Source organism: Lagopus leucura, unplaced genomic scaffold (genome assembly GCF_019238085.1).
Source record: "Lagopus leucura isolate 7727_CA_CO unplaced genomic scaffold, USGS_WTPT01 Super-Scaffold_702, whole genome shotgun sequence".
NCBI classification, from domain to species: Eukaryota; Metazoa; Chordata; class Aves; order Galliformes; family Phasianidae; genus Lagopus; species Lagopus leucura.
In genome coordinates, this window is record NW_024962254.1 from 5,082,963 (window position 1) to 5,103,134 (window position 20,172).

At 49.2% G+C, this 20,172-nt stretch overlaps 1 protein-coding gene across 1 annotated transcript; it reads left to right on the forward strand.

Moving 5' to 3' along the window:
* Positions 1 to 17,623: 17,623 nt before the first annotated feature.
* FAM181B (family with sequence similarity 181 member B) lies at positions 17,624 to 18,623 on the forward strand. The gene has a single exon (XM_042862607.1). It carries the CDS (start codon positions 17,624 to 17,626, stop codon positions 18,587 to 18,589), a length of 966 nt encoding a protein of 321 aa, XP_042718541.1. The 3' UTR covers positions 18,590 to 18,623.
* The last annotated feature ends 1,549 nt before the right edge of the window (positions 18,624 to 20,172 follow it).

A 20,172-nucleotide genomic window follows, 5' to 3' on the forward strand; every position in this document is an offset into this window, starting at 1 on the left:
CAAGAAGCTGAAACCTTGAATATGAATATCTTAAGCATTGAGACCTTGTCTTAAATTTTATGTACACATTAATGTATGCTGGTGAGGAACTGCCTGTGTAACTACCTCTTCTAAATGTTAGTTCTGATTGCTCATGTAGGTGAGAACAAAATGGGCCTTGGGGAATTGCTGACTTCTTTTTCCAGGCATGTAATGATGGGCCATACTTCACCTCAAGCTTGTTGGTATACTTCATCTTAAGCCCTTGGTGTGTGGCATGAATGTTCTGAATTTAAAATGTATGTTTGCTACTAACTGAGGAAAACATTAAAAAGAAAAAAGAAATGAATGATGAATCCTACTGGTGCAACTGCAGTTTGTATCAAAAAGACATTAAAAATATCCAGTGTGAGTTTCTGGAAGTGAGTTTTATTTTGTAAGGAAAATTTGTGCTTGACTGGGATGGAGTGAAAGGAAAGCTGGTGAAAGTGATGATCAAGTTGTGCACACAGCACAGCTCCAGATGTTGGGAGCATCTCTGCACTCATTTGGTTGTGTTTGCATTTTGGAGTTTTTGCTGCCTGGTGAGGAGCAGATCTGTCCACTGGTTGTTCCTCTAGGTGGCCATTTTGAATACAGTCCTGCTAGTTGTACTGAGGATAAACCATGTAGTTTTGGAAGCTTGTTTCAATCCCAAGTATTTCTTATGTAGCAGAGATGAAAATGGTTTCAACTCACAGCAGCATGCAGCACTCTGCAAATGACTGGGCTGATGGGTGCTGACTGTGCTATCAGGGAGGGCTGAGGCTGCAGCATGTTGGGAAGGCACTAAGTGGTTTCTGTTTGTAGCTCATTGTGTCTGTAGGCAATTTCAGCTTTACAGTCAAATATTGTATCATCAAAGGAAGCTAAAGAAAAGAAACCCTCCTCCAGGAACCTGAAAGTGATGTCTAAGTGCGTGCCAAGTGGGAATGCAGGGCAAGCTTTGCCTCCCAAACTGTGCCCCAGTTACTGTGCTTTAAATGAACACATTTTTGTTTGACTTCTGTTCCAAAAAAAACCAACCAACCAAAAAAAAAAAAAAAAAACCAGCTGTTTTGTTTCAAGTCTAATCTCCAAATGAGTTGAAAGTAATCATCAATGACCTAGAAAGCTATCTGTGCATTGACGACTTTGCACGCAGGATACATTAGCCCTCTTCCAGGAGTAGTGTGGGATCTTTCTGCCTGTTTGATGGTCAGGAGGGATGGCTTCAAACCAGTGAACAGCTTTGCTTTGCTGCTCAGGTAACACAACGGCAAAGTTCTGAAATGAGGACGGCGTCTGGGATAAATGTGGTTGTAAGGCGTGGGCATCTCCGCGGCGTGCTGGCCCTGTGTCTCTGTGTGGTACCAGGGTGTTTCCACTGCTCGGGCTGCCCCCTGCGCTGACGGTTTGCAAAGTCTTTTAGCTCAGTCCCCTGGTTGAGAAAGCAGGGGCAGTGCAGCCCAAAGAGGGGGGATAGCAAATCCCTTCCGTTTGTCTTGTTGTTTTCTAATGTATGCGACCTCTCTGGGTGGTTTAAGCGGTTTAGGTACTTTCTATAAAAGGGATCTTTTAATGACAAAACTAATGTGATTATCTTACCGAGTGTGAGAGGCGTATTCAAGGTTTAAAGAAAATCTGTTAGAATAGCTGAATGTATCTGCTTAATCCTTTCTCTAATGTGAGTGGACAATGCTCTGGGAAGCAATTGGTCTTTTTTTCTTGGAGTAAATGCCTGATCTCCAGAGGTAGGAACTGTTTGCGGCTTTTATACCCTTATGCTTCACCTTCCAGAGAACACAAAGGTGCAGGAGAGAGGCAGGGAGCTCTCAGAGGCAAAGATTTTCCTCCAATAGCCAGGGGTGTAACCAACCCTGGGCCCATCCTGCAGGCTGCTGAGCACCCTCTGTTCCCTTTGACCGCAATGTGAATGGAGGGCCCTCCTTTTGCCAACCTGCAAAACCCAATTTTTGCAACACAAAATGCAGGAGGGGTTGCTGAGCACTTGGGGAAGCTGAATTGCAGTTATCTTGTTTTGTGTCATGGAGCAGCACTTCCCATGCAGAGCCATTGGCTTTGGGGAATTCTTCAAAGGTCATTTTTTCTACATCATCTCTTTGGAAAGGTCTAGACTTGTGCAGGGGGAACGTGGCTGTGACGGACAAGGACAGCATGGAGGGGTGATGCTGCAGGATGCAGGAGGGTTTGACTGGTACCAACCTGGCATCACTCAGCTGCTCTGCCCTCCATAGAGTAGTGCTTCCCTACGTTCAAGGGCTTTGTGTGCAGTCTGCAAATTAGGCTGTGTCTTAGCATGAATCTTCTGAATGAAGGGAGAGCAGTTCGTAAAAAGAGGCCTTGGCATCTCCTCAGCAGGCTGCTGTGTGATCAGTAACTGTAGGATGTTTCAGGCTGGGGAAACCTCAGGACCCAACTTCCTGCTCACAGCAGGGCCAGACCAGGTTGCTCAGGGGTGTGACCAGCTGGCTTCTGAAATCCTAGAAAAATCCTAGAAGGATGGAGCCTGCACAGCCTCCCTGGGCAACCTGCTCCATATGGTGGAAAACTTTGACATCCAGTCTGAACCTCTTGTTGCTGCTTGTGTGTTCTCATCTTTTCACCACATACCTCACTGGATTTCCTGGCTCTGTTCCTTGAGCTTGGTCTCTTTGCTGCCAGAATCCACAGCAAGCCCCAGAATAGCTGGTTGTCCATCAGAAATCCAGGACCTTCTTCACAGAGCTGCTCCTCATCCAATTGGTGCCCAGCTGCATCACTGCAATGAGTTATTCCTTCCCAGGGAAGAACTCTGTGCTTAGTTTTATTGATTTCATGAGCTTTTGTTGTCTCTTTCCTTCAGATTGTCTGAATGGAGCCCTTTCTTGAGGGTATTCACTGTTCCCTCCAACTCAGTGTCATCTATAAGACTAAGAAAAGCTGGAGAACATGAAGCCTGTGAAAAATGGCCTGGTCTGGTGGTTGGTGATCCTACACATAGCAGGAGAGTTGAAACTAGATGATCATTGTGGTCCTTTTCAACCCAGGCCATTCTGTGATTCTTCTCAGTTACAGACTGTAGCTTGGACTGTTCCTAAAAGCTCTCGCTTTTTGAAGTATTTGCAACATTGAGATGAGGCTGAGTGCACTCTTTTCTGACTAGCTTCAGCTGGTAGGACAAGGCAGGACAGCCCTACACTTCTCCACTCTCAGGACGCTGATGTCCAGAAGTTGTAGTGATGAGTTTTAGAAGTGTCATTCAGTCAGCACAGTCTTGGTGTTGTGATGAAAACAAACCCAGCAATTTCTACAAGGGTCTGTGGACCAGCTTTAACAGTTAAGGAAAAACCTGGAATGGAGAAGAAAAACTGCCTATGTTACCTCCTTGCAAGCAGCAAAGGATTTATTTTTGGGAGGATTGTAGAACCATATAAATGTTTGGGTTGGAAGGGACCTTGAATATCATCTAGTTCCTTCTGCTGTAGGTAGGACGCGTTGCACTAAACTAGGATGGTTCTTATGTTTAAATGAGTCTTTAGAGAACTGTACCACCATTACTGTATCAGAGGTGCAATGCAACCATTTACTAATTGAGGAATTTGAACCAGAATAAGTCCAGAGAGATCTTGATTTCTTTCTTCAGGATGAATGCTTATCTTGTGTTCTGTTGCTGCCCAAGTGAGTTGAGTGGTGCTCCGGGGCTGCTCAGTGCTCCCAGGGAAGTTACCAGTGCACGTGGCCTCATGCTGGGGGACTTTCAGGAATGATGGCAGGCATGGTCCTATGGACTGCTATTTCCATCGCTGGTTCCTCGAGGACCCAGAGCCTTATTTCCACACCTGCATACACATCAGTTTGATAGGAAGCAACCCAACCTCTTGCTGTGTCAGGTCCCTGTTGGTGTTCCTCCCAGCATCCCGCAGATCTGCTGCCCAAAGCTTCCCGGCTGAGGCAGGCTCTGGTGCCGTATCACTTTGGTCCAAGGGCAGAATGGTGCCCTCAGCTCTATGAAATGTGTATGCATGTGCAAATGTGCATGGGAAAAATAGGATTCATCCCAGAAAAAAAAGGAGTGTCGTTTTCCTGGCAGCCTGCTGTTATGTCTGACCTTGAAGACTGGGGTCCTCGGTGTTCTACTGCGTGACCCAAGAGACTGGGAAAGGAAGCAAGGGATGTTATTTCCTTGCAAGGAGCAGTCCCTCTTCTCGATTACCGTGAACACAGCCACTAAAAAGGCCAGGCCCTTCTGGGACAGGCTAGAGGACAGCGAAGGCTCCTGCTTTTCCTCCCAGCAGATGAAGTCAGCACTTGCTACGCAAACTAGACTAATAAATGTCGGAACAGCGGGAGGTGAGTGCAATCAAGTGCGAGAGCCTGAGTTATAGCAGTAGCCTGCTGAATTCCTGGGTCACAAAGTAATTTACAGAACAACCCAAATGTCATTCAATAATTATTCAGGCAGCCCGGAGCCCAGGGGGCACAGCCTCCTGCTGGGTGTATTATTAATACCATCAACAAGCAGCAGGATGTTGGTGTGAAGAAAAGAACCACAACACGAGCGTGTGAACCTACGGAACAAATGGAAGCCAGTATTAATAGGGTATTGTACTGCTCCCTAACGAGTGAAAAATCTCTCTATCTTGCCCTAGCAAGTTGTTCAGCAAAATCTGAGTGTTTCCACTTCTGACAGTGAAATTGCTCTCAGCGGTTTGCAGCAGAAGGGAGGAAAATTGGTGTGCTGGTGGCCGCCTGTTTGTATCTCCCGGCCTCTGAGATAGTCTCCATGGAGACTGATGGGGGAGGTGGTTTCCAAGCACCCCAGAATAATTTAAATTAATATCCAGTGGACAATGTAAACCTTCTCTTTGACGTGGCGTGGGAATAAGTGATCACAGAGCTCGAACTGGGTCAGCTGAGAAGGAAGGTGGTGCCCCAGCCCAGGGTGTGATCAGTGCCAGGGGCTCAACCTCTGCTATCTCCCTCCTTCCCTCTCGCCCCCATTCTTCAAAACCCCCACAGTTGGCTGCAAAGGTGAAGTGAGATGTATGGGCAAAGTCTGAAGTGAATTGAGTCTGAATCATAGAGTGGAATCATAGGATGGCTTGGGTTGGAAGGTTTTTACTGGTGACTGGGAAGTGCCCTGGGCATTGAGCACTCCTGGAGCATTGCTGAGGTTGTGATGGGATCAGTACGTCACTTTGACTTGGGATATGTGGACTCGATAATTCTCTTTGGTCCTTAAAAGTGCAGAATGAGTAAAGGCAAACACTGGCACAGGTTGCCCACAGAGGTTGTGGAGTCTCTTCCCTTGGAGACCTCCAAAAGCTGCCTGGACATGGCCCAGGGCTCCATGCTCTGAGTGCCCCTGCTGGAGTGGGGATTGGGCCAATGGACCCAGAGTTCCCTTCTAAGCCCAGTGAGTATGGGATTCTTGAAATCTCAACAGAACTGTGCAGCAAACTGAAGCTGGCCACGTAGAGCTGCCCAAAATGGGCCAGCTCATCCTCCACTGGGTGAACCTGCAAGGTCACCAGACCAAATTGCCCCAAAGGTCCATCAGGAGGGCACTGAATGTATTCAGGGCACACAGGCATAGGCAGGAACATACGTGGATGGGATTTCTGTGTGGAAGCTGGGAGCACGAGAGTTCTGTCCTGCAGCCACAGCCTGAGAAGACGCTCAGCCATACAACCTGTTTCAGTGGACAGGAATGGCTTGATTTTTCTTGATCTTTTTCAATGTTTGCCCATTTTTTGAAGATGGCTTTTTTTTGCTTTGCTTTACTCTGCCTGTGTAGAGACAATGCACAGAGGGCTCTGATGTTGCTCCTTTACAGTGGCCCTTCACCTCGTCAACAGCTTGCCAATGCATTGCTTGTAACATCCATTGCCCACACATCTCCCTCCTTGACTTCCTCATCCCAACACACACCATGTCCAGCAGTCACTGCCATTTTGTGCCTGTGCTGTTGATGGGACCCAGGAAGAAGCAGCTAAGTATATATTTTTCTGATGTTAGCACCTAAGAACAGGATCACCAAAAACACCTTGATTTTCCTTTTTGTGCTTATGTACAGATGTTGCTGCTGATATTCAGAATCACTAAGTCATACTCTCTGGACCCCCACTGAAAAATAAAGCGTGTTTTATCCTTGTTCCCCAAGTGCCCAATACAAATGCAAATTAGCTCTGGGCGTAGATGTTGGTTTATTTTTTTTCCTGGCTGCCCATCAGCCTGGTGGGGCTTTCCTCACTTGTTTTGCTCAGTCCCTTCCTCCCTGTGTCTGTGGTGAGGGTCAGAGACCTGCTCCATTCCCACACCTCTGCCCTCCTCCTGCTGCTGCTGCTGCCTGGTTAAAGCCCCTCTGGTTATTAACCCTTTAAAAGGTTTTCTTCTGCAACAGGAAGAGCTGATGGGCTAAAATCAAACTGGCATCCACTCAAATTTCCTAAAATCATAGAATCACAGAGCATCCTGAGTTGGAAGGATCATCGAGTCCAGCTCCTGGCTCCACGCAGGACCACCCAGAACCCAAACCTGATGTGTGAGAGCATTGTTCAATGCTTCTTGGGCTCTGGCAGCTCGGGGCTGTGCCCACTGCTCTGGGCAGTCTGTTCCATGCCCACTGCTCTCTAGGACAGAACCTTTTCCTGGTATCCAGCCCAAACCTCACTGTGATCAGGTGGACCACTGAGAACATCAGGGTACTTTATATTATTGCTTTGTTGCATCTCTGCCATGCAAGGTTTGGCTCCTAGACAAAATTGGGTAGGAGTCCATGGCAGTGGGTTGCAAGCCAAAGTCTGGATGGAAGAAAGTGGCTCTGAACTTGTGTGTGGCTCTATGTAGGTCAGTGCTATTCAGGTAATAAAATAGCTGAATAGGGGACTCCTAAATGTCCCCACAGAGCTCAGAGCAACCAGTGCTTGGCCAAAGCTTCTGTCCAGCCACCTAGTAAATTCATGCTCTATTCAGACAGACACAGATTCTCTTTGCTGCTTGGCTTTTTTGAAATAAATGATTTGTAACTGTATTTAAAGCTACAGCTGAAGAGACCCTGATGCTGGTATCAGGTGCACCCAGGATTACTGCAAAGAGAAGTCGCAACCAAAGCCAGTCTGCAGCATCCAGACAGCCCCAGTGAACCAGCAGATCTGTGCTGAACATCACTGCCTGGCTTGAGCTGGCTTGGTGCCACCACATCCTTCTGCAATATAATACTGACATATTCCTGCAGTGAGCTCTGGCTAAGCAGAAGGGAAACCCTGGCAGTAGGGCCTGCCCCATCCCACTTTGCAGGGCTCCACCAGGAGGTTCGCACAGACTTTCTGTCCCCATGGTTCTGGCTGCGAGTTGAGGCTCAGTGCTGAGCTATGGTGTGATCTGGGGGCTCAGTGCTGAGCTGTGGTGTGATCTGGGGGCTCAGGTTATCCTGAGCTGCCTGGGGTGAAAGATAGCTGCTAGGAGCCACCAGACCCTGTGTGCTTCTCTTGTCCCCTTCTCCACCAGCTCAGCACAGAGCATCCTGCTCTGCAGTGGGTGCTGCAGCTCAGCCACTTCCTAAAAAAGACCTCAGAGTTAAAAAATCCATTTGTGTGTGCTTCCTCTTTTTTTTTTTTTTTTTTTTTTTTTTCTTTTCTTTTCATCTTCTTTCCTGCTGCTATTCAGTTAGCATGAAATAACCCTCCAAATCAATCCGGAAGAGATGGTTTGAAACTGTTGCTGTTTTCCCATCGCTAATTGCTGCTCTGAAATCCCATTCGAATCGCTCTGAACACACAGCACAGCGTTCTGAAGCTAAGTGCCTACCAGGTATTTTGCTCACAGGCTTTTATTTCCCCACGAAACACAGCCGGGCTCCCGGTTAGCTTTTAGTGGGACAATAGCATCCCCTCAGTACGTCTTGTTTCCGAAGTAGAGCTGTGTTTTGGCAGGAACCGAACGCTGCAGCTTTTCACAGAGCCAATGGCACAGTTTGGGGCTCGTGGACCCAGAGATGAAGCAGTTAATTGCCCTACTGGGAAGGAGGAAATTTCTTGTAAAAATCCAGAATCTGGTTAAACAATGTGGCCTTTTATTTTTCAGCCTTGGAATCAAGCCTGGCTGCCCTTGTAAACAAAGAAAGGAAAGAATCACTGAACCAACCCAACACATAAAAACTGCCCATGTCTGTCTTTGAAGTTCCCTTTATGTTGTTTGGAAAACTTAGGATTATGGAGGTTTTTTTTTTTTTTTTTTTTTTTTTTTTTAAGAAAAAGAGGGATGTGAGTTAAGGGAAACTTTCCTCTTAAGCAGAGCAGAAGTCATTAATTAAGTATCCCATTCAGCCCTGAGGCACCGGCTCATCAATCAGATTTCTTATTAGCATTCTGATGACCCGTGCGACCCCCCGTCTCTGTACTGTCTGCAGGAGGACACGGAAAACCAGACCACACACCAAACACAGGGGGATTATTTGGTGCTTGTCCCTGCTCTGGGGGGACCAAGCAGGGAAGAGGGATGCTGCCAGATGTTGTTGGTTTGGGTCGAGGCGATCATAACGATAACAATAAGGGGTGGCTGGAGGAACTCCCAGGATCTGGGGAGGGGAAATTGGCAGTGTTTCGGCTGGAACATAGGGATGGTGGCATCACATGGTCCTGCCACACCTGCTGTGGTCACAGTAGCACCAGCTGGAGCACAGAGAGGCTGAGCAAGAAGCAATGGTGCGAATCCAGAATGGCTCTGGAGGCAGCATTCGTGCTCCCAGCTGGGAAGTGATTGAACTGAAAATGTGCTAACAGCTTTGGGCCAACTAAATAGGGATCTCAGTGTCCTCATGAGGAGTGAGGATGCTACACATAATCATAGAATCATTATGAGGTTCACCATGCTTCTGAGAAAGCCAAGCCACAGCAGCCCCTTTGGCACATGGATTTGCACACAGCCAAGGGGACACTGAATGGCCACAGGGCAGGGACATGGAGAGGGGACATGATGAGCTCCCGTCATGCCCACAGAGATCTCTGTGCAGCCAGGTTTTGGGAAGAAAGAGCACAGCATGGGTGATGCTCCAATGACACTGTGCTGGTGGTGGATACAGCACCATGGTCTCCTTTGGCTCTCAGTCCTGCATATCACTACTGTCAGAGCTCATCTCTGAATTTAGGTGATATTCCCTGAACAGGATGGCCAAAGAGATTGTGGATGCCCCATCCCTGGAGGTGTTCAAGGCCAGGTTGGATGGGGCCCTGGGCAGCCTGGTCTAGTATTAGATGTGGAGGTTGGTGGATCTGCATGTGGCAGGGGGGTTGGAGATTCATGATCCTTGAGGTCCCTTCCAACCCTGGCCATTCTGTGATTCTGTGAACCACACTAGAAAGTGGCAGGGATTCAGCACCTCCAGGGGACCAAGCCCCCAAAGTTTGGCCCAACATTAAGCAAGAAATGTCCCACTAGGCAGGGAATTAAGTCTGATTTTCAGCTCTTGGGATTATTGCTGGACTTTTCTATGTGGCCCTTCATGTCATGTGCAAATCATGGACATCAGACTCATCTCCACACCCTCATCACAGCAGTTTGCTGGTACACCAAAAGGAAATAAAATGTTACATATTGAAAAAATCAGGGTGTGTTTTAGATATCTGCAGTTTGTCTCATTTTCATGGTCCTTGCTAACCAAAGTAGCACTTGATCTAGTTCCTCCCTCAGATATCCACTATGGCCCGTGACTGTCACTTGTCTTTGTGTGCTGTGCCATGCTATTCAACACGCAGAGTATTTTGAATTTAGATCAATTAAAATGCCAGACATTTCTCTGATGATGTAATTTTGCCAGCAGAGTAGCCTGGGAAGCAACAAGTATAAAAGACAGGAAGGGAAGAATGTGGTGTATTGGGTAGATAATGCTGCAAAAAAGAAAAGATGGGGAGAAACTTGCTTTGTGGAAGAACAAAAAAATGCTCATTTTTGAGAAAGAAGGCTCAAATCTCTCTCCAGTACAGCAAAGGAGGATGTCAGTCTGTCTGGATGCAAGTTTGGCAGCTGCTGAGCTGGTCCCTGGGCCATCTGATGCAGTGATCAGATGTTGTTTGCAAACACTGCATAAATTAAATTCCGTGTGCACTGAAAAAAATTTAAACAGCATCCCTGGTGCCAGCAGCTCCTCTTATCGCTTTGAAGCCTGTTTGCATTCCCTGGCAGATAATCACCATGACTAACAGTTATCTGCCACAGCCAATTTTACCAACAAAATCTGTCTTCCGACCTTAACTGACTGTTCACCGAAATGACAGCTCCCACCCCCAACAGTATAAATGCTAACAAAGTTCTCAAGTCTCCCAAGGAAATAGGTGGGTTTGGGGGACATTTTGTGTATTCAGACTAAGATGTAGTGAGTGCTTCAGACAGCTGGATGGAGGGCTGAGTGCCTTTCACTCCTTGCCTCAGTTTTTGTGGCAATTTCCTTCATCTGATTTTTGTCTTTTGTCTCAGTGTGGTGCCTCTTCAAATATAGAAAGATTGTATTTTAATATAGAAAGATATTGCAGCTGGATGGCTAAACTAGAGGAACTGATGCCTTTCCTTGCTGTTTTCCATACTTTTTTTTGTCCCGCTCTGCTCTGCGCTGTGCAGCCTTACCTCGAGCGCTGGGTTCAGGTTTGGGCACCACAATGTAAGAAGGACATAAACTATGAAAGAGCGTTCAAAGGAGGGTTATGGAGATGGAGATGGGCCGGGACGGCGTCTTCTCAGTCTTTTCACCATGAGGCTGCACATGATGCTGGGAGCTGGGCCTGAGACCTGGAAAGACCAGAAAAGTTGCATGTAGTTCTGCCTGTGGCCACTACACTTTTCATATTTCTAGTCCAACAGGACTCTGCTGCCCAGATCTATACTCTTTTTTGACATGTATTTCCATAGAAGTCCATTCAGATGATGCACTCTTGTGGGACAATAGCCCAGAAGGCACAAAGCACTCTCTGGCTGGATATAGGAACCTTTGGTACACAGTGAGTTATTTAAGCACTTGAGATTTAACATATCTTTCTCAAGAACTGAATTCCTTCATTTGATCTGCCCATCCCTTCCAAAATTCAGTTTGTTTCATGCTTCTAAGGAAAATCCACATAGTGGAATCCAAATAGTGAGTCTGAAGCTGTGTTCTCCCTGCAATGGTCCATATCTAATGGTCCTCATGTGAAGAGCAGAGCAAAAGGCCCAAAACTGTAGTCTTGAAAATGGTCCCTTGTGAAAATAATCACCATCCTCCAAACAGGACTAAACAAATTGCCTCAGTTATTGGAACAAGCTGGCCAGGGAGGCAATTATAAAGCAGGATTCAGCTTCAAAGCAGACCACCAAAATTAGAGCAGAAAAGTTATACCGGAGCTGCCTACTCCTCTCCCTCAACAAGAACAGGAGCTGAGATAATCTTACCCAAGGTCTTCTTTGCCAGACACAACCAGTGGTTTCAGGATATTTTTAGCTGCTCATTGGAATCTGTGTTCAACAACACCTTATGGACTTACAGAGACAAATGAAGGCTTCAGGGATGGCTGTGCGTGTGTGCAGGCTGCAGTAGCTGGGTCCTACTGCAGTTCTCCATAGAGGGAGCACAGAAAACTTGTGTGGATTGCTTGAGGAGGGTGGGCAGTGTATAAATCGTAGAACAGAATCAGAGAACCATAGATTCATCAAGGTTGGAGAAGACATCTGAGATCACCTTGTCCAGCCGCAGCCCATCCCCACCGTGCCCACTAAACCACATCCCTCAGTGCCACATCTCCACAGTTCTCAAAACACCTCCAGCAACGGTGATTCCATCACCTCCCCGGACAGATGCTCCATTCTCCAGCAAGGATCCCCTCAAGACCTTCGAGAACAGCAGCAACATGCAAAAAGGGAAAAGCCTGAACATCTTGATGGGAACCCAGGCCCCTGCCAAGATCCAGCCGGCACCTCCCGTGAACCCTGTCATACGTGGTGGTGTGGACACACTAAGCAGGAGCAGCCATGTTCCCACCACTGGGCCTGCAGAGATATGACAGCACGCCAGAGGGTCTGCAGGGGCTGAGGGGGGTAAAAACCCCTGATGTAGAATTTAAAATGTGCTCTAACCTTTTCTGCAAACTGAAAGCCAGAAAAATGCTCATAAAACTACTCTTTGTGCACAGAAAGAAGTCTGTTTTTATACTGTTGCTAAGTTCCTTATTGTTTTCTGGCTGTTTTTTGTGTTTCTGTGGCAGCCTTTTCTGTGGGCCTCTTTCAGTGACTTAGCTATATTGGCCTGCAGATAATTAGATCAGTGCTATCATTTTCACTGTCCTTTTTCCTCTGGGGCGATTTGCATGATAATGGCAGTTTGTGCCACTCTCTGTCTCCCTCTCTCTTTTAACAAGGCACCATTTCTAAACATGAAATAATTCAGGGGACAATCTGTGAGTGGTTCTGTTTAGAAAAGACTGAAAACATCTGGTTAAGAAAGCCTCTCTGGTAACCAAAACGTAACATTTTTTCAGCTACAGCTCTCCAAAAGAATTCTTTTTTTACAGTATTTTCAGACCGTGTGTATTATCTGTATGCAAACATCAGAGAATGCTCTCACTCTTGGTATGTACGTGTATATAATGATTTATTATCTATTTACTTAGGTAATTTATACATAGTTAAGACATTGCGATTTCTGTCTTAAACACTGACAAATACTATGAACATTCAAAAGGTAGCTCTGTACCACCAAATGGTTTTGAATGTTTTCTGCTGTGAATGAAGACTTCTGCTCAGCAAGATATGCTCAAAACCCAGCCTGAGAATAATCCCATTGAAACCCAATGGTTAACTTAGGTGGCTGACACTCCGTGCTGGCTTCTGTGGTGCTGATTTATGGTCTGGAGCCTTCTGGGTGAGAAAGATGATCCAGTAATGCAGATATCTCATAGCAATTATAACACAACAGAAAAAAAAAAAAAGTTTTCTTTAGTAAATACCACCATTTCAGTACCTGAGCCCAGCACAGAGTGAAGCAACAGAGCAGTTCCAGAGGTGCTGGAGGTAGCTACATTTCTGCAGATGCACTGGATGAGCTGTGGCTGTGCCAGGTTTGCTTAAGAGACAAAAAGGACTAAAGATTTATGACAGCATCGCCATGGGCTCAAGTACCTGAGGTCACCTCCAAATTAGGGACTCACCTGCATGGTTGAAGCATTTTCTTAAGCTGGAGAGGGAAGAAGGGCTGAGCCCTGAGGAAGAAAAAGCTCTGATTAGATTCTAGCTACACAGAGAGAAGATGCCATACATCATAGGAAGATTTTGGCATGGAGTTGCATGGTTCAAGAAAATGAGTTATTCCCAAAAGGAGGACAAAGAGGTTGGGACTCTCACTGACTCACTCAATGACACTCAATGGCAATGGCTTTACTGGGAGTGTGCCTTCAGTTTCAGTGTCCACTTGGAAATAAATGAAGACTGTCTTTGCATCATTTCCTAAATCCTCGCCTATTGTGTTAAGTAAGCTTCAAGGAGCATCTCTCCTCCCCAGAACCACAGCACCTTCTGGCATAACCTCTCAGGGAGCCACGAGGTCCCATGGATAATTATGCAAAATTTAGTAGAAGGCTGATACCTTGTAGCTAATTCTCTTCCTGAATGCTCATGTTTTCAAATGTATGAAAAAATATTGAATCTACTAAAGGTAACTTCAGAGATGACCTGAAAGCTTGCTTCTATCACCTTCACAGTTATCACAGAATCATAGAAGCACAGAATTGTAAGGGCTGGAAGGGACCTTTAGAAACCACCCAGTCCAACTTCCCTGCTTCCTTACAGTGGGTCACACAGGGAAGCGTCCAGGTGGGTCTTGATTATCTCTAGAGAAGGGGGCTCCACAACCTCTCTTCCCATGAGATTGTAGATAAGGTGCGTAACACAGCTGTGAAACAATACCTAGGACTGTTCAGGTGAGGGAGGATGAGATGGCTCTGATGGAAGGGCTGATTCACCACTAAGCAACCCCAGCTACCTGACTGAAATAGGGAATTCCACCCATAAAACCAGGAGGTGAGTCAGGCCCAGCTGAGTGATGGACCATTCTAAGCATCCAGGACGACTAGAACATGTGGGCCATGTTTTGTCTGAGTCCTGCACTCCTCACATGGGCAGAACCACCCAGATGTCTTACACATATCATGATCCCAGAACTGGGCTATGTGGGATTGGACCAGAAAAATCCCACTGTTTTCAGGGAGGAATATATTCCAGAAGAACATGAAAAACACAGCGAGGTGAAGAGAAGGAATGGGAAACTGTGGCAAGGGAATCCAGAGGCTGCAAGAGGGAAACAGGGCTTCATCTGCAGGGTGCAAAGTCTGCATTCCCATGTCTGATAATAAGTTAATTTGAAAAGAGCACCTTCGAAAGCTTCTATAATATGTAGTGATTTCAGGCAGATAGGGACCGGGTAAGCCACAGCACCTTGTATCTGTGCACATACACTGAATTTAGGTAGATACAGTCACTCTGCCTGGCTTCTGTGGAATATGCCCTTCAACCCCACTTCTGATTTTACTGAAGATTTTATCATCAGTTTTTCTGTCTTTATTAGCAAAGAAGTAAATTGTTGTCTTTTAACATTTCTCTGAATTGTCAGCATAAACTTCTTGAAGATTTTATCCTGTTTGCAGAGATTCGGTGAAATGAAGATTTTTTTAGGTCAACATTTTCTTCTGGCAGACTGAGCCTGAAGTGCACTTTATTTCCCTTTAATTTAACAGCTCCAGCAGCTTTTCCAGTTAAATCGACTGTTCATTATTGAGCCCATTTATGAAGGGCTGTGCAGTGCAGTTTAATGAATCCCTGGCACAAAGCTCCCTTTCAGTGTAGGGAAAGAATAGCAGCCTATTTAGGTCCTGTAGGGCTGTATGTCAAAGGCTGCCTATAATACTTGTCAGGGAAGGGCAGAAATTCCCACTGATATAAGAATGTGCAAGAAATCAACTTGCACAACCAACTCGCAGATTACGACAGGATCAGGAAATGAGACAGTAAGTTTTGGATAGTGACACCTGTTTGGGCAGTGAGACTTTACCATACCTTCATAGCCATATCGATCTGTATAAGAGGGCAGGAAAAAAAAAGAATCCTCCCTTCCCTTCTGCAAAGATGTTCCTGCTTTCATGCTGCCTTCCTGATGCTGCGGTGAGAGGAAAAGGAGTGCTGGAGAGTGGGGGCTTGGTTTGCCTTCTACCAGAGGAGGTTTGGTGGTAATGGGATGAAGCTTGGGATGCTTCTTGCTCATGTTCTTGGCATGGGATGTTTGCTGTGGGCTGGATTCTACTTCCCGTCCCTGGGTCAGGACTCCACAAGCATCGAGAGGGCTTCTGCAAGTGCTTGCAGCTGATACTGTAAAGCTGGGCAAGGCTTACTGCTTTGCTCTGCCCAAGGCAACCTTTCCTGGCCTGCTCAGCCTGCAGGGGTAACAAACTGTTTCCTCACCAGAGGCCGACTGTGTGGCAAGGAGCTGGATCTGCTGTGCCAGCAGGCACCGTGCATCCCTGCCCCCCTTAAGCTTGGGCTGTCAGTGTGCTGCTGGAAAAAGCCAACTCTGCTGCCTGCACAACCCTGGTTTAATTTTCAGAGTGGCCTGGAGGCACCAGGACATCTTCCCCAAGTACCTCCATGTTTGATCCCAGCTTGCAGATCAGTGCTTGCTGCTGTGCTTAGGCTGAGCAAGTGCAAGCAGAAGACAATCTTTGGCTCGCCTGGCCACTGGGCACGAGAGGTGTTTTGTGGGAATAACCAAACCGCTACTTCCTTGGAAGAAATGAGATCTCTGTGCAAGTTGTTACATCATGTGGCTTAGCAAATTTCCCTCCAGGCGCTGCCCAACTTGAGGTAATCAGCTCTGCTTGAGAGAACATGGAGAATAAGCATGTTTAATGCAATTATGAAGGCTTTCTAAAGCTCCAGACCTGGTCTAGAATATGTAAATTTGGCCGCCTAGCATGACTGAATGCAAACTTTGCTTTGCATGCCTGACAATTGTTTTAATGCTCTCCAATTTTTCGGAGGTAATAAAGTTTCCCACTAAGCCATCTCTGAGCTCTCAAAGCTGTTTAATTGAATGAATTCAGCCTTACAGAAGACAAGCCAGGGCTTTCAGCTTCTTTCTCTGAGCCACCGGATATTTAGCCACTCTGCATACAATGCCACCCCGCCTCATTAGCAAGCCCCTTTAGGGCTGCTGTGAAATACTGCTGCAGTAATGCCGAAGCAGCTCCCAACCTGAGGACAGTTCAGATGCTGGGTCACACTGGCCAGGTTAGGAATGGCCCCGAGCTGGGCAGATAGTGATGTCCTATTTTCCAGGCTTTGGTGCAATTTCAAACGGTCTCAAAGCTGCCCAGCGGAGAATGCAGGGGATGTGTATGTTGTTCTTTACATTTCCCCATCAATGAGGGAGCTCAGAGCAGGCTGCAAAGCTTGACAGGGCTTGACGGACCCGAGGGTAGCTAATCCGTGTCGGCTGTACTCGAGCTAAGCAGTTTAAATCCACCCCTTATGTTGCCATTCTTATGTGGAGAGATATGTTTCCCATAGCTTGTCCTCTGAAACGGGGATCGATCCTCTCCACGCAGAGATTTTGGCTGCAGCCAAACCAGGTTGGAAATGCACCCTTGGAAACAATCTGAGTGTTCTAATTCTGTGCTGAAACTTGCTGTGAGCAAGCAGCTGCAGTGAGGTGCTGCGTGAGACACTGAGAAAATCAGCACTTTGGTTTTGTAGAGAATGCTGAGCCTTTTTTTTTTTGTCACATGAAATATGTGCTTTCCTCTTTTCTCACTCCAATACTTGTTAGTTCTGCATTCAACCAGTGCTGGAAACCACAGTGGGTGAATTTGGCTGGACTTTCCTTTTTCCCACTAAGCACAGTCTGAGGAAGGAGCCTGCCGCCCTTTTCTTCCACACTTTTGCTTTCTGGCTTTTCCATTCTGCTGCATTTCTAATGAATCGGTGCAGATGAAGGAAATCTATTTCAGTCAAAACCAGATATGCCTCTTTATTCATATGTGGACATACAAACCCATACAGACCCTTTCCCTCACCCCCAGCCGCCCTCCCCTGTCACAGCTCCATGCCGTTCCCTCGGGTCTTGTCGCTGTCACACAGAGCAGAGCCCAGCACTGCCCTCCGCTCCCTGTGGGAGCTGCAGCCGCCATCAGGCCTCCCCTCAGCCTGCTCTGCTCTGGGCTGAGCACACCAGCAGCTCCTCACACTCCTCGCCCTCAGACCCTTCCCCATCTTTCTCTGTAGCCTTCCTGTGCAGGCACCGCACCGCTTTGGTCCAGGTCGACGTGCACATGTGCTCCGAGGCAGCCAGCCGGTGCAGCGCCCCGATTTTGGGGCACAGCGCTGCGGAGGCCCGCGCACCTGCCTCTCCGGGCTACGACCCACCCGCCCCCAGCGCCGTCCCCGCCCGCCCGGCCCCTCGCTGTCGGCGGGAGGCGGGGATGCCCGCGCCCGGCCCCGCGCTGGTCCCTCCTCCTCTCCCGCCCGCCGCTTTTTCCCCACCACCGCCGCCGCCTCCGCCGCCCCGGTCCCGGTGCAGCCCTGCGGAGCTCGGCGCCGCGGCGCCTCGCCGCCGGCCATGGCCGTGCCCGCCGCGCTGCTCAGCCCGCACCACCTCCTCTCCTTCTGCTTCCCCGCCGGCGGCCTGCTGGGCTATGCCGACCTAGAGAAGGGCTACGAGGGAGGAGGAGGAGGAGGAGGAGGAGGAGGAGGAGGCGGCGGCGGCGAGGCGGGGGACTTTAAGGAAGCCACCCGGGACCTGCTGAGCTTCATCGACTCTGCCTCCAGCAACATCAAGCTGGCGCTGGACAAGCCGGTGAAATCCAAGCGGAAGGTGAACCACAGGAAATACCTGCAGAAGCAGATCAAGCGCTGCACCGGCATCATCGCCCCGCCGCCCGCCGCCCCGCCGCCCCCCGCCTGCCCCAAACCGCCGCCGCCGCCGCGCCGGGAGGGTTCGCAGGCGGGCAGCAGCCTGCAGAGCCGCAGCCTGGCCGCCCTCTTCGGCTCCCTGCAGCCGGGCCGGGGCTCGGCGGGCTCGGACGGCGGAGGGGCGGCGGGAGGCGGCCCGCGGAAGGTGCCGCTGCGGGACCGCAACCTGCCGCCCTCCTTCTTCACCGAGCCGGGCGCCAAGGAGACGGAGAAGGGAGGCGGGCCGGAGGCGGCCGAGTTCTTCGAGTTGCTGGGCCCCGACTACGGCGCGCTGCTGCCCGAGCACGCGGCCCCGCCGCAGGACGCCTTCCCCGCCGCCCGCCCGCCCGCCGAGCTGGGGCTGGAGCACGGGCTGTACGAGGCCGCGCCGCTGCCCGCCGCTCCGCACCCGCTGCTGGGCGGGCTGCCGTACCCCGAGCCGCCCTGGAGCCCGCCCGGGCCCTGCAGCCCCGCCAAGAAGGCGCCGGCCGAGGCGCTGCGCCCGCTGTACCCGGAGCCGGCCGCCGGCGGCGACGCCTTCGGTCCCTTCTTCCCCGAGTGCCCCCTGCCCGCCCCGCAGATGCCCTACGAGTACGGCGGCGGCTTCCACCGGGCGGCCTACACCGGGCTGTAGGGCAGGGCCGGCCCCGGGCCGCGGGGGACGAAGGAAGGGCGAGGGAGCGGCGCGGGGCCGCGGCCGGGACCCGCGGGGCGGCGAGGAGAGCTGGGCTCGCCCGCCTCGGGCAGGGGCGGGGCTGGCGGACCCCCAGAAGCGGCCCCGGCTCCCGCTGGAAGGGCACCGGCGTCGGGGGCGTCTCCGTGCTCCTCCTTCGGCCGCGTCGCTCCCATAAAACCGGCCCGTCCGATTCCTTCAGGTGTTTTTCTAGCGAGCGTTAGCGTGCGGTAGGGCTGCGTGCCAGTAGGCGGACGGGACGCGACGGACGCGTCCGAAGTGACATCGCGACCGCTTGTAAACGAGCTCGGTTTGAAAGTAAAACTCGAGTCAACGACCTCCGTGCCGTGCTGGGCGCCATCCCCAGCCTTGCGGGCGGCCCCGCTGGATTTGCAGCCGAGGACACAAAGCGGAGCGAGAAGGAAGCAAAAGCGAACCGACACAAACGCCGCTGCCGCAATGTGGGGTGCGCTGAAATCTGACGGTGTCTCGCAGGATCGCGCGAGCAGAATTTAAGTGACAGCGTCGGTTGTGGACAGAAGCGTACCACGGCTGTGCCATCCCTGCAGACGGCTGGATGTCTTTCAGGAATGTGTCAAAGCTCGGAAAGCAACGCGGCTCGCTCTCATTGTGTACAGGAGATTATTTGATAATCGTTTAAGTTATGTAAAAGAGTCTATGATAGGTCCTGTAAAAATAAAGCTACGCAGTAGATCTAAGAGCCGTGCTTCTTAGTGCTGTCGAAATGCAGCGTTGCAGTGTTTTTTTCACCGATTCTCCGCCTCTGTAAGGGTTTCTTGGCAGCAGTTAAGACGGGCGGTGCTTATTGTCTTTCCTAAATCTTTTGAAACGCTGTATTTTATCCGCAGCGCCCCGTGCTTGTTTTGCCTTCATTTGTACCGGCTGTTGCTTTAACTTGGTTGAAAGAAGGGAATGCTAATATGCTAGAAAGCCCGGGGTTGGAAATGGTTACAGTTATGAAAACAGATCAGAATGCTCTGAGGTCTCCCATTGAGATGCGGGTCTTAAAAGGCAGTCCTGCAGCTTGGCTCCCCGCCAGCCCCGAGCCCTGTTTGTTTTTGAAACGGGATTCACATACGGATAAGCCTGATGTTTCCCATCGGCGCTGATAAGTCCTCGTGTTGCCTTCTCACTTTTAAAAGTTAGGTGAAGAGTAAAGCCTTTTTTCTTCTCGTTCATTCAGCTGGATTTAAGCCTTAGGAGACTTAGGGTCAGGATCCGGAAATAACTCGTGAGATGATTTGTTTCTGAAATTGCCTTAATCTTACTTTTAAACAGCAAGAACTGTAAGGTAGATGTAACTTAAACCGCCTCTTTCCACCTTAAGTTTGTCAAGGTGTTGTGCAACTCTATGGAGATGAACCACGATGGAGGAACGCATTGCTCCTGTGTCCAATTGCTGGGCCGAGCTGCACTCTGTAAAAGAAATATGCTTCTCAAGTTAATTTAAGCTTCACAGTGTGTGTGTGTGTGCACAGCAGTGGGCTGCCGGTCCAACCAAGGTGGCTACAAATCAGATTAAT